Genomic DNA, 14,781 nt, shown 5'->3' on the forward strand with positions numbered 1-14,781 from the left:
TTCCTAATAGATCTAGATAATAGTATACATTCTCATATTTTATTGAATAATAATTTGCCAGGGGTAAAATGCAATGAATTATTGATAATTTATTGCATGGTTCAGTGGCAAAGCAATGGCCTCGTAACTGTGAGGCCCCATGATCAAAACCGTGTCGATGTGCCATATTTGTGCCCTGTTGTGAGGCATTAATCCTCATTACTGTCATTTATGAATTAAGGGCGTAGGTCCCCTAGTTGATAAGCATAGTAACATACACATGCTTTAGCAGTCGCGCAAAACAAACACTGGCAAATTATTATTCAATAAAATCTGAGAATGTATACTCTTATCTAGATCTATCAGGAATAAATCATTGTCAAAATAATTCCATAAATTGGGGTAAAAAAAAATATTCCAATTCTATGAGCGACAGTGTATAATGGTATGGACAGATCATTGAACCTACACTTAAATAATCATTCTCTAGTCTTTGTTTTGTGTTTCTTTCGATAACAATGGAGGAAGAGGTGGACGTTGACGAGGATGAAGATGGCACCCATCATGATACCAAAGATGCGGAATACCACCAGGAATGATTTCGTTGCGTCATAGATGATACCTTGGAATAAATTCGAGAACAAATAATAATTATGATCTATGAAATATTGTGTAACCACCTTCAAGTAGCATTCGATATGAAGAAAACTAATACCGGTATTGCACATGCAAGCTGTAGGGGGGGGGGGGTGGAGGATGGAGATTAAGTAGTAATCTTACCTGTCGGACCTATTTTGAATGCACAGTACATATACTTGATCTCCTTCCATACAGGGGTGTTATAATGTATAAGAAATCATATTAATAGATCGTTTAGCATGAATTTGGTTTCTTCCAAATATCTATCACTCTAATTAACAGGCTATTAGGCCGGCAATCAGTTATTGTTAGGCTGCTGGAGTAAAGTGAAATAAAACTTAAAATACTTACGAAAACGTTCCTGTAGAGTAATTTGCGAGAAGTTCATCAAGCAATATTATGTTCGGGAGATTGGGTTATAATGAAAGGCTTAAGAAAAAGTTGCATGAAGACACATGAGGCTCTTTGACACATGCTTTAGCAACAATTGCCCCGCTGTCATTTCCCCATACAGTGCGTCCCAGAAAACACGAAACCGAGAATTATCGATGTTTTATCATAACTTAGATCTTAGATACCGTTCGCTAAATGACTTTTTGGTCCCCTTTCTTCAAGTTGTTTGAAATCACTCATGCGTGAAAAATGCATCGTATGAGTTGCATCAAATGAAAGAGGAGGATCTAAGTTTTACAAATATGTGTCATTTATTTATTATAGATAATTCAGGGTTTCGTTTTTTCTGGGACACACTGTATAAAAACCGGGTTCTTAACTTCAACCCTCTACCCAAACTCTACACTTACCAAACCAAAGCTTTAAGGCCTACGTAAACGCTATATTGATCTTACCTGCCAGTAGCCCGGATAACATAGCTCCAATTCCAGAAATGAAAAAAGATATCGCAATTATCCCGGGAAAGTTTGCTTCTGAGACAGTGACTGCAATGACAGCATAGTAAGTGGAGGCAGCGCCATAAAGCCCGTAACCAGCAAAGAATGAACACACGATGAGATGGCTTAGATGGGAATGCAATGGATACAGCACCAAGGACACTCCAGATATGGCAACATCCATTGCGTAGAGTTGTGGACTCCAATGTGGCCTATAATGCATGGCGATAGCAAGGGTGGTACGACTCACAAAACCACCGGAAGCTGCAGCTATGGGAAGGTAAACTGCCAATGAAGAACTAAAACCAACATCAATAGCGTATGACACCATGAACAAAGCCCATCCTATGAAGACAATGTCCAAAATGATTTGACACGGTAGGAAAAAGATTGTAAAGGAAGGCTCATTTCTGAGTGCTTTGATATCGAATGCGATCGCAAGGTATTGCAGAAAGTTGATGCAGCAGGACTTTGGTTTTGTTTGATCGGAATTGTCCTTGCTCTCCCCACGATCTTCGTCTTCGTCCTCTTCCTCAACATCTTGGCGTTTTATTAGTGTTTCTGAATTTGGCGCATTAGCAGTCGATTGATCACGAGGAACTTTGAAGATTGCACCGATTGGCACACTGTTCAGGAACAGTCCTCCAATGCAGAGTAAAGTTCCTTGAAGACCATATGCTTCATGTAACAAGTTAGTAAGAAATGGGATAGTCATGCCACCGACGAGTGAACCAAGGTAGCTGATGGAGTTTGCCGTTCCAAAGTGGTCACCAAAATATTGGCGCAGTACGACAAATGAAGCCTGACATAAGGTTGAACTGCACACACCTGAAAAAACAACAACGGGGTGTCGTGAAAATGTAACAATGAAATAGAAATTGAACGTTTATATATAATTAATTTGGCTGCAGCACTTTCGCTCTGACAGGATTGATAAAGGATAATGTTAAATTGTACGAAGGATATCATTACATTGATTTTTTTCATGAACGAGCAAGTGATTTTTGCGTATTCAACATACCGTCTACAGAAATTACGTCTTTAATTAAATATGCTCTACGGGAAAAAAATCTTTTAAAGGATTTTATAGGGGATGGAATCGATATCTCCCCTTCTTGGAAAAGGGGGCATTGGTCCTTGTTGCCACAAAGCTCATTATGCGCCTATTAGCCTATGACAACGTCACTATGGATTTTTTTAGAGGTCGTTCCGTACTATCTTAAAGGGATATTTGAGTTTTGTTGCAAAGGGCGCTACACAAACTAAGTTTTGTTGTGAGATAATGATAAACTGAGTGTCAAATTTGAAAGAACATACATTTTAAATGACAAAATCATCTTTGTTTGATCGAAGTCGGTTCAGAAACGGCTGAAATATCCATAAATATAAGGAGGCGCTTTAGCTCGATAGGGCAGTGGTATCGTAATCCGGTGACCCGGGTTCGAAACCAAGGCGATGCGCCAGTTCCCTTTGGTAAGGCATTAATCCTCATTACCAGGTCCCTCGGAGAGGACCTAAAGCCGTCGGCTGTCTGGTTGCTTACTTAGCAGTCAGGTAGAATAACCACCACCATTCATAATGCTTTCTAATATTTGTGTTGCCCCACAAATATTCGATAATTTGAACCAGCCGTTAAAAAACGAGATGGCGCTTGATACGTTTTATTCCAGTCAATGCCGATGATGGCTTTTTGTTGGCTTTTTCGTGTTGGTTATATTACGCACAACCAGCCGGCCCGTGTATTGTTATCATTAATTAATTAACTTATTATCAGTCAAAGTATTATTTTGAAAGTAAAGCTGAATTGGTATGATCGTATTGGCTACATTTCACACATTTTGGGAGTCTAAAATTACCGTCATAGCAATTTTAGGTCCTAAAAGAGCACTAGAAAGTTCATAAATAAGAATAAGAGCAATAACCATGCACTTTGAAGGCATTTGCGGTCTGAAACAAGAGCGCAACTATCCTTTTAAGATAACATTATGACCGATATATATTTATATATATATTTTTTTAGAAACAAGAAATCTCTGTTATCTATGTGTATACATCTTATCGCTTAGTATGTATCATGTCAGCTATTATGAATCGTTTTATTTTATTTTTATGATTTACAAGATTCTAAACAGAATGTAGATATATCACCTACATTTAATGAACACAATACAAAAAGCAACTTACTCTATTTCAAGAGTCGGATATCAAAATTTACATCAGTAGCTAAAGTCAAGACAGTAAAAAAAAAATTCAAGACGACAAAAATCCACTAATAAAGATCAAACACGAGTCTACAAAAGATGTCCTAACTACCACTTTAAGCTTGGCTTTTACTTCGCAATAATCATTGTCGAGTTATAGAAAATAGGATTTCCTCTTGTGAGAAAATGCATGAAACTAAAGTCTGACCTTGCTGTCCAAACAAATTTAACGGAAATTGACCTTGCGAATTTGTTGGTTTTTTGGTGGACGGTCAAAATGTCAATACTGAGCGCAAACATTGAATTGGAGTGTGTTGCATAGGCCTAATAAACATCTATACACGATCAATTGGGCAAAAAGAATTTCCATTTTCGGTTTAACCTAATACAATTTGGAGCGGACTTTAAAAAAGATTATTATTTTTATTACCTCGCTCGAAAAATATCTCAACGTCATAAAAAATAAAATCCTGTAAGTCTCCAACATGTGTATTATTGAAAATGATATCGCTAGTGATATTTGTTTGTCTCGCAATGTATGGTCAACAAGGGATCTAAAAGATCACGACGTTTCGTGCGCCACTACAACACTTCGTCCGCAATGAGTAATATATTTAGCATGTGTATTATTCTGTTATGTTATGAAAACATTTAGCGCTTATCAGATTCAAACAAGTTAAACCTTTGACCATGAACCATTTGTATTAGGTTCATGCTTTGACTAACCTGCTAAAAAGAAGAAAGTACCCACTGCTGGTACGGACCTGAAGAAAGCAACACAGATAACACAGAGACCGGTTCCAAGTCCCCCGAGTGTAGCCGTCTTTCTTGCATCAAACTTTCTTAGAAGAAGCTGAGCCAATGGACCTTGTAAAAAAAAAAAACATGGTTCGTGTTTTGTGGCTCCAAAATATCATATAAACTTCGTCTTAATTGTCTTGGCCTTACATCTTCCGATACCCAGTGTCGTGATATAATGCATTACTCTGGGTTATACGAGGTGCTCTGGAATAAAAAGATTTATAACTGTATTATTATTCTATGTATATATATTTTTTTCTTCAAGTCAGTATGTTTACATGTTACAAAAATTATGTTTGTCATTATTTTGAGGGATCCACATTTTATATATAAGCTCTGTTTTTCAGTGGGTCGCTCCATTTCCACAGGTTATATCTTAAAAAAGTTTAAAAAACATTATACTGGATATTTATGTATACTTTCTATTTCATAACTTTAAACCATGTAAAATTTATTATATTATTGAAAATTAAACTGTTTATCTGATTTCTTGTTAAAATTACTGTTCTGTTGGAAATGAAAAAATAAAACTGAAACTGAAACCGTTTTCAAAATGTATTCAAATGTATGAAAAATTTACTTAGCAGCGAGTCATTCAAATCATCTGTTCTGAATTGTTGTATTCAGTAGTCAAAATGCGAACTGCATTCATTAATGGATGCTAGGTCGCACAATCAATATGACATGCCCTACCTAACAACATGTAATGTGCAAATTGCATTTTGACCATATAACATTTTGACTATACAGAGCGCATAAAAAAAAGTGTACCCAACTTTTGTTTTGGTAGCTCTTAACTGAAGAGTCACAACCAATATGACTTTGAAATTGATTTCACGATGAAGGGTAACTTATTTTCTGTCCAATGATACCATATCGATAATATTTCTGGCTCTGGTGACTGAGCACCGGGGTCTTTAAAAAGTATTGTCAAAATCGCCTTGTTTCAAGTTTGGGCTTAAGGAACCAATGTGGGTCTTAGTTCTTAAATACTTTTAATTGTTAAATTATGCTTCAGTGCTTCATTGTAAAAAATGGTGAAATGTATCAAGGCTTTCACAGAACCTTCTTTCAATCCACATGATAATTCTTAATTATTTTAGACAGCCTACTAATTTTTGTCTCATGATGTCTAAGTTTCTCTCTTTTCACTTGTCCACTGCGCCATTTCAAACGCATAAAGAGCAAAAGTTGTTTATCTCGAATAGCGAAAGAAAACTCAAAGGTTACTCAACCAAATGGAAGAGAGAACAGATATGATGATAAATATTAAAGATTATTGACAGCAGACTTGAAAAAAGATAACGTCCCAAATTTTATCATATTGTATCAATGAGAAGGTAACCTTAAAGGGACTTGGTAACATTGCTCAGATGAGAAAAAGGTGCTAAGGTAGTGACTTCAATGCTAGATGTACAATTAAAGATTATCTGAAAAGTTGAGTGAAAACAGACCATTAATTATGATAAAAATTGAAAAAACTGACCTGATCGACTCCAGAATTCTCCCAACCATATTATTATATTTATTTGATCAAATTTTATGTGAATTAAAATTGTCACAAAGCAATGAATTGGCTCTAGTACCATTCCAAACATTTAAGAATCATAAATATCTTTGTGGTTTGAGAAGAGGGTATGTACGGTAGAAGGAATATAATAAGTAACAATTTATACAAAAATCACGCATTTTTTCATCAACCTTCAACAATGTTACCGTGTTTAAACAAGGAATGCGAATGAAGTCAGGAGTGTAATCATCACAACGAAGAGAATATCATAAGTGTTGCTTGTAATAAGCATTTCGTTGAGTTTGAGTCGATATCAACACCTTTTCTTTATTCGACTGTAAAAATGGTTTTGGAATGAGATAACACACACATATGGCATTTGACCCACATTCATTGCTCCAGCCCAAACTTGGTACAAAAGGATTTTGACAATACCTTTTTGAAAAGCCTGCTGTTCAGTCCCCGGTTTAGTCATCCTTGGTAGCAAAATTATTACAATTACTGATGATTGAAGGTCACGCAAGTTATACATTTTTTATCATAAGCTACCAAAGTTGGTTACATGTTTTGTATACGCACTGTATAATTAAACCGGTGAATGAAATCATTCGTATTAAACGAGGCACTTTACAGAGACGTGTGCATTGAATTATATTTAATTACGAAAATGTCATATTCAGCTGTGATGCACACTGGTATTGCTGTGTTTGAACTATTTTCTGAAACATTATTTTAACACAGACTTTGTGGTCGTGATTTGCCAAACGTTAATCTAATGAAATATTCAGAGCAATAATTTGGAGAAAAAAAAAACATTCAAAGAGATATCTTGAATCTGACTCCGATTTAGTTTGACATCCTTCAACTTGCTAATGTGGAAATCTCAAAAACTTTTCAGTTATTAACGATCAATAGTGTCATCTTTTGTTTAAACCTTATAATTAATACCTATCTCTATCATACACCACTGTATCTAAATGTCAATTTCTGCATATCTTTTGAATTCATTACCTCCTCCAAAACAAGAACATAAATCGATATAACGAATATATCAAACGACGTCCATTGGTTGCAAACAAGCAGATAATAATATTATGACCAAACGAGAATGAATGTGTAGTAACCAAATGTCATGATTTTTAACTTTTGCATGTATATATAATAACGTTTCATGCATCGATTTGTACATGTTCAATACGTATTGCTTTCCTATTTTTCAAGATGGCGGCTAGGGATAATTAATTTCCTTTACGTGGTATTTTTCCACTCCGCTGTCTAGCTTTGCAGACATGTCCAAACCGGTTCTGTCTGGTTCGTTACACCATCATCAACAAGACCATCAGATCATCTTCTTCGTCGTCCCCATCGTCTCTGTCATCGTCGTCGTCTTGAGTATTGAACTTTTGAAATTAGGACAAATGCGTATTCCATATTGTGTAAAAGTAAAATGAAGTATGAAATAATACTAAATAGTTGAGAACATCAGTTAAATATTACACAAATAATTTTAAAAGTTACCCCTCCCCACACACTTATTTCGTATTACGTCAGCTTTGCCTTAAAAGTATTAAACGATTTAGCACCTTGTACGTCATGTGGCAAGTTATTCCGTTTTAAGGCCCCTCTATATTTAAAAGATTTTTTGAAATTCTCAGTCTTTGGTCTTATTGTTTTCACATTATACAGACTTGAACGCCTATTGCATGTATGGTCAGCAAATATAAATGTTTTTTGGCTCATGTTTGAAAAGCATTACAGAAAAACATGACAACTTTTATTTTCAAAAAGATTATTAAAAAAATGTTTAATTTCAACTGTTACTTTTTTAAAGCTATTCCCAGTGCCAATGTGAATTCAAATTAATGATAAATTACAAATTAGTTTTCGAAGTGTTTAAAACAATTTCTCATGTTTCCGAATTAAGAAAAATGAGGAAATTTTTAGTTGAAAGGGAAGTTTATGTAAGAGTCAAAATCAGACTCGTGCCATACTTGTATTTGTTACATTTACTATTTGTTTATCTAGTCTCTTCTCTCTATAAATATTCATTTCACATCATTTGCTTATTCACTTACACATGCATTACTTGACCAAATTCCTTCCTCCATTCATCTCCTTTACATACTAAGTCTTCCATTTTACCTGGTATATTCCTTTGTTCTCTTCTCATTCTTTATTCACGAATCTTAGGTATTCCCACTTCTTACCTATCATTTGTTCACTTCTTCTTTTCATTTTGAATATTCAGTCTCATTCTTAAATCCTATTTTGCTATTGGTTGATGATGTATATATTTCATTTGAATATACTTTGCTTAAGAATGTTCAATATGGATGCTGCATGACAGCCTACAGTAAAACACCTGCAAACCTGGACTGGACATGAACTGAGTCAGTTGTACTGATTTAGGGCTCTGCTACTTTTATGTTGGAGACTTAGGAGAGAGGATTGATTTGAGTTTGGCAGTGGTTTTGAATGATTGGTGTTTTAGAGATAGATTGGCAAGGGATTATTTTATCAAATAATAAGAAATAAGCTTTCTAAAGTTAATTTTTTTTTTTAACAATCTACTCATTCAAGTTTAGTTCATTAATTTGAGGTTATTTTATATGAATGTTTTTATATACTGTATTTTACATTTGTAAAACATTGCCCAGTTCGGCCTTGTAGGCCGCGATGCATTGTTGTTCTTTTATTCTCAATAAAAACCATTATCTATATATCTATCTATCTATTAGTTTACAGTAGCTTCTATAGGTGCTATATACACGCTGTGTTTTCTCGCTTTGATTTTTTCCCCCATATGATATATACCAAGGAATGATCGCTATTTCCGGTATGAATAACTCCGCTTTCGGCAACCTATGAGAAATTTTAGACATAGATAAAGTCAATAAGTGTCCTTGCATTCTGTACAATCCTAGTTGGTTTATTAATTACTTGAACCAATGAAAATTTATCACAAATCTCGGTTAATCGCATTGTATAGCAACTTGCTGGGCATGCAAGCAGGTCACAGTTCAAATCTCCTAGAACAATGATATCTTTCTTCTCATTGTCGTTATATAGCTTCGAACTTGTCAAACAGATTAAAAACTGATCCCGGCGGTCTTTACTAAGCAATTAATATTGACGGTGAACATTTAGGAAGACTGATTTTAACTGATACCATTTTGATATCCTCAGTCATGAGATAAGACCTGATTTAATGGTTAAGTCGATTGTCATTGATATATAAAAGCACTCCCTACCTTGTCTATCACGGTCCTTTCTGTACGAGTCATCAATGCGTATATTATCATCTGATATTATTTCACATAATCGAGTTTCATTCAATTCAATAACATCAACATTATTTTCAGATACAATCACCTGTAAATCATCAAAATTAGAGCAAAGCGACCGTATATTTAGATGAGCAAGTCGCAATCCACAGTTTCTCTTTAATAATAATAATAATAATACATTTATAGAGCACAGCTTTTATACAAAATATATTCAGCTGCGCCGGTTAAGAGCTCCTTTTTTATACTAAATTCTACAAAATAAGATCTCTCAATTAAACAAATAAGTTTTTTTAATTGGATTTGAAAACATTGAGAGATGGAGTGCTTCGTATTTCTATTGGCAAGCTATTCCATATTTTTGGGGCAGCAGTAGCAAAAGCACGGTCCACGAGAGTTACTTTTGCCATGGGGAATCTGAAACAATAATTTATCAGTGGAACTGCGCAGGCTACGACTATGTGACTGGACTTTGAGTTGAAGTAATTCTGTTATGTAACAAGGAGCTTGACCACTCAATGTTTTATATACAATTAACAATATTTTGAATGAGATTCTTTGACGGACAGGCAACCAGTGGAGTTCCCCCAGAAGAGGTGCGGTTGAAGTGAATTTCGACCGACGATAGACAAGTCTTGCACATGCATTTTGGACTCTTTGTAACTTAGCTATCAGAGAATGGACAGCTAGGTCAGAGATCGTCAGTTTGGAAGTATGACAAATATGTAGGCTAACCATCTCATCAACTTGATGGTTATTTAATGGTAGTCAATTTTTGTTCATCAGCAGAAAAATCACTTGCTTCATCCATGCTATTTAAGTCAGCTTCTCCACCATCAAAGTCTTATTCTATTTCTTTATTGAAATTTGCCTCGTTGTCATCGAAGTCAGTTTCAATATTACCATCGAAATCGCTGATATCATTAACCTCCGTGGTACGCGCTCGAGACGATTCCGTTTACTATGATCACTGTTATTTTTATGTAAATTATTTGCCGTCTGAGGGAGTTGCTCCCCGAGACATTTGATTATTGTGTGTATAGTTTTAGTACACCACGAACGAATATACGACCCTTGATTATTTGTGTTGATTATCTATATATTAAAGGTACTATGTCCCACAGGCCGAAAAATGAAAAGGTTAAATTCCAACGGCATTGAAAGATAATACTAATTTAGGACTTACCTAAAAAAGGGGGGCTTCAACATGTCTTTAAGTGGGAAATAACGACTATTAGTTGTCGAATCGACTTAAGAGCTATAGAGCCAGTAAGTAATAGTCTGATTTTCAGACCATTATACCGAATGGTCGTACTTTTTATACTGCGCAAAGATTCAATCAGTTTAAATTTGGCCATTACAAGACGTGGGTTATTGATGTAGACAATGCTCATGTACCTTTACAGCTCATTTTATGTATGTCATTACCAAAGAAGAAAAAAAGCCAGTCAGTCTCTCAATAGTGTCTGACAGTGAAGTCTAGCAAGTAAACGGGTTCCCTTGCATAATTTGAATATTAGGACACTGCTAACTCTTAAATTTCACAGATAGGACATACATGACATATTCATAATTATAAAGAATTAGATGTTTGCTGCAAAAGGGACATAGTATCTTTAAATCGTTGATATTGATTTCATAATCTTATAGTTTCATAGTGTCATTTATTCCTCGTAAGATGGTCAAGTTAAAAAGTACGACCCCACCCGGGGAGTTCTACAAATGAGTAATTATATCACAAGACTTACATGCCATGTAATTCATGGTGATCTGTAGTGAGAGGAGGAAACCGACAGTAGCATAGCTGATGTTGAGCTGAACAACGAGTGGAGGAATAAGTACTCCCATCGACTTCATTATCCCTTGTTGTAAAAGATGGTTTGAAAACTTGCCAAGGAGCACCACGTAACGCCATTTCGGTAGACGATGGCTTGTAGTTTTTCTGGACGTCATAAGGCCCGTTAGAATAAAATGACCAGGTCGTTGTGCATGTAATAACAGTCGACTTGAATAGTGAGCTTCCAAAATGACATCAAAAGAGACGGGGCAATAGATCAGAAGGTCAAAAATTTGGAAGTGAATCGTTATTGTTTGGTTTACGCACAGGTGAACCAACACAAAAGATCGCCACTATCAGCGTGTACACACACAAAACAATTTATCCCGAAACTCTATCAGCTATTTATAACTCTATAAAATAAAAACTTGTTGCATTGCCCTTTGCGACCGACCCACAAATCTGAAAATCTACGGTCGGCATTTAAAATTTTTTTTTTTTTTTTTTTAACCGTTTTTTAGATTTTTTTTATTAATGAATACAAAAATATGTATTTTGTTTGTGTAAATGGGATATAAATGCATAAAATCAAATTATTACAAAATTCTCACTCGTGCAAACCATGGATGATTATGAGGTGAAAAAGATATCAATGGAATGATGACGTTGAAACACATGTATTAAAGCATTAAAAACTGAGAAATATCAGCCAAAAGAGGGCGGGACAAAAAAACATTCAAATCTGAAAAATATCGAACCAAAGAGGGCGACAAAAAAAAAAAGTTTAAAAAAAAATCTTTTCCGACCGACCAAACCATGTTTTGGCACCCAAATGGCAATGCAACAAGTTTTTATTTTAGGCCTAACGAAACGTCGTATAAAGAATCATCGTAGGCCTATACATTCCAGGGTGTCCACACACACACAAGAAAGTAATCCTGAAACTCTCTCCAGCGAAACGTCGTATAGATGCGCAGTTTGCTACTGCGGTCATGAAATGGAAGCGGAAATGAGAGGTCAGGTCTCCTTTCACGCGAGGTCACGTTAAGCCCCGCCCCCTAGTTCGACTAGTTATACTAGTTACGTCCACACACAATACATTCCGTGATTAGGCGTGATTCTTTATTGAGTTCTAGTTCGAAACGATGCCCAAACCCGCGTTTCGTTATACGACGTATCGTTAGTAAGCGTCCACACACGCAATTTCATCGTATAAATATCCCGAAACGGTATAACTAAATACCCCTAATCACGGAAAGTGTTGTGTGTGGACACGGGGTATATCTTCAAAGTAGCTTCATTATTATTATGAGCTTAGGTGCGCCCGAGCGTGAGCGTCCGACCATGCTGCTTAGTTCGCGAAGCGTATAGCTAGCTGTGCCTACCTCACAGACAATTAGACTTTGATTATTATCGCTTTGCCTCACTATTTATAAAGGCAAACAAATCCGAATAAATACTTAGGTTCGAACCCACAACTACAACGTCTTATTACGCTGTTCTTACAGATTTAGCTAAAGATGGGATAATCAAGGACGTCTCTAAGGGAGAGGGGGTGGGGAGGGGGTGAGATGCGACACCCCCATCTGTTAGGATATTGTAGGTAAAATTGCGCTGCCGTCGGGGAAAAGGGGGAGGGGAAGAAAGAGAGAGAAAGGGAAAGAAAAGAAAAAAGACAAGGAAAAGAAAGGAAAAAAGGAAAAGAAAGGAAAGAAAGGAAAAGAAAGGAAAGAAAGGAATAGAAAGAAAAGATAATAGAAGAAAGGAAGAGAAAAAAAAAAGAGGGAGGAGAGAGAAGAAAGGAAAAGAAAGAAAAGGAGAAAAAGAAGGAAAAAAAAGATAAAAAGGAAACAAAAGAAACAGGGAATGAAAGAGAGGAGAGAGGGGTAGGAGCCTGAGAGAAGAGAGGTGGGAGTAAGAGAGAGATGGGGATGTTGGGATGTTGAAGCTTTCACGTTTCATTAAATTATTAGAGAGAAAGAAGACGATTCGTTGTACCGTTCTCTACTCTTAATCCTTGTCTGAATTCAGTTTTCCCCCTCGCGCGAAGCGCGGAAGCTTTGGCGTTTTATTAAATTAGTAGAGAAAGAAGACGATTCGTTGTACCGACTCTAAATCATTGTCAGAATTTTCAAAAATGTTTCTTTGTCCGATAAAACGTCACAGTTCGTACGGATTTTTTGTTATCCCATTATTCTTTTAAAATAAATGCAATTCCTCATGTTTCTGTTTTGGTTCTCCTTGCGCTATTTTTTTTTGGGGGGGGAGGGGGGGCTACACGCCTAGCAAGAGGGACCCCATATAATGCACACTGCAAAATTGGGTGCCCCCGCCCCTATCCCAGTAAAAAAACACTTTCTTATAATATCATCCCCCTTTCTTTCTTTTCCCTTCTCATTATTCTCCTTTTCCCCCTTTTCTCTTCTCCTTCTTTCCCCCTTTCTTCCTCTTCCCTTTTCTCTCCTCCCTCTTTCCTTCTTTTTTCTCTCTTCCCTTTTCTTTCCTTTTCTCCTCCTTTTTCTTTCCCCCTCCTTTTTCTCTTTTTCTCCCTTTTTCTTTTCCCCTTTCCCCCTTCCCCCCTTTTTTTTTTACTGGGGGGCACGTGCCCCCTGAATCCGTCACTGGTATAGTTGTATTGATGTACAGTTTCCTGCGTTCTGATTGGCCGGCTGGATAGACGTATAGTTGTACGAATAATGGCATGCTTGGCCCGCCATATACCCCGCCATATTTACCCAGACTAGCTCTTAACAAGACCATTTATACCATAGGGTAACTTACCTCCGTCTGAACGTAGCTATATTGTCTACCGACATCAAAGGCCGCCCATAAATGGTAACCTGAAAGCGAAAGCGAAAAGAACTCTTTTAGACATTGTGTATACCCTTACATTGTAATTAATACATGATCAGTTATGATCTTTAAGATTTTTTATTTATATGGTCCAAGATCATACTGCTTCATCACAATGCTTTAATTGATAAATTAGTGTATTGTTATGCAAACTGGTTAGTATTTATCTAGTATTAATATTAATTAGTATTAATATATAAATTTGCAAAAATATTGTAAAATTAAGCCTCCGGGATGCGATGCAAAATTCATCGCCGTTGCGCAAATGAGAGAGAGAGAGAGAGAGAGAATTGACAGACAGACAAATAGAGAGAGAGAGAGAGAGCGAGACAGAATGAAGAAGAAGAAAATATGAATGCTGATTAAAATCAGTGTGCTGGTATATAAAAAAGTATTTTCCACATGGGCTGCTGCTTCATAACCACCATATTCAATTTGCGACGAATAACAATTAAACAATGTACAGAATGAGAACAAGAAACCATGAAGTACACAGACTTATAAAAATAGGTAAATCACGTTACGTTACTGAAGGAAGGAGTATGTTTTTAAGGGATCTTTTGAAGGAGGCAAGACAGTTTAATTCTCTGATGGAAAGTGGGATATTGTTTCGTCTTTCAATAGATGAGAGTCTGGATTTAGGAATACATGTAATAAATTGATAGAGAGGAGCCGATCCTACCCAAATCAGAGGCTAACGAACGAAAAGGTAGAAATGTTTGGTCTAGTACTCTGCATCTGCAAGAGTCCGAGTCGAAAAAAGAAAACTGACCAAAGTGAATTCGAACTTTGACTAGTATTTGTATGATCTTTTTTGTTGGCTTTAAAATAAAATGTTATTGTCTCC

General features: G+C 36.1%; 1 protein-coding gene across 2 annotated transcripts; it reads right to left on the reverse strand.

Annotated features, from left to right (window-relative positions):
• Nucleotides 1-346: 346 nt before the first annotated feature.
• On the reverse strand, nucleotides 347-13,924 carry LOC105446290 (monocarboxylate transporter 2-like). Of its 2 annotated transcripts, XM_011682899.2 has the most exons (5): nucleotides 13,863-13,924; nucleotides 11,053-11,322; nucleotides 4,436-4,576; nucleotides 1,467-2,336; nucleotides 347-601 (listed from the first exon to the last, which is right to left on the reverse strand). In XM_011682899.2, the coding sequence occupies exons 2-5, from the start codon at nucleotides 11,255-11,257 to the stop codon at nucleotides 459-461; spliced, it is 1,359 nt and encodes a 452-aa protein (XP_011681201.1). In that variant the 5' UTR covers nucleotides 11,258-11,322; nucleotides 13,863-13,924; the 3' UTR covers nucleotides 347-458. The 2 variants fall into 2 exon arrangements, with proteins under 2 accessions (XP_011681201.1, XP_030829203.1); XM_030973343.1 differs by lacking the exon at nucleotides 13,863-13,924 and having other exon boundaries at nucleotides 11,053-11,448.
• Between the last annotated feature and the right edge of the window lie 857 nt (nucleotides 13,925-14,781).

The sequence above is a fragment of the Strongylocentrotus purpuratus genome, unplaced genomic scaffold (assembly GCF_000002235.5).
Source record: "Strongylocentrotus purpuratus isolate Spur 01 unplaced genomic scaffold, Spur_5.0 spur5_scaffold_6, whole genome shotgun sequence".
Lineage (NCBI taxonomy): Eukaryota > Metazoa > Echinodermata > Echinoidea > Camarodonta > Strongylocentrotidae > Strongylocentrotus > Strongylocentrotus purpuratus.

Bases quoted from the DNA above. Each gene is read 5' to 3' on its own strand.
- LOC105446290 (XM_011682899.2), bottom strand. From the start codon at position 11,257: ATGACGTCCAGAAAAACTACAAGCCATCGTCTACCGAAATGGCGTTAC. The intron at 4,577-11,052 runs GTAAGTCTTGTG...TTTTTTTACAAG, and splicing joins CACCATGAATTACATGGCAT to GTCCATTGGCTCAGCTTCTT. The intron at 2,337-4,435 runs GTTAGTCAAAGC...TTGTTTTTTCAG, and splicing joins TACTTTCTTCTTTTTAGCAG to GTGTGTGCAGTTCAACCTTA.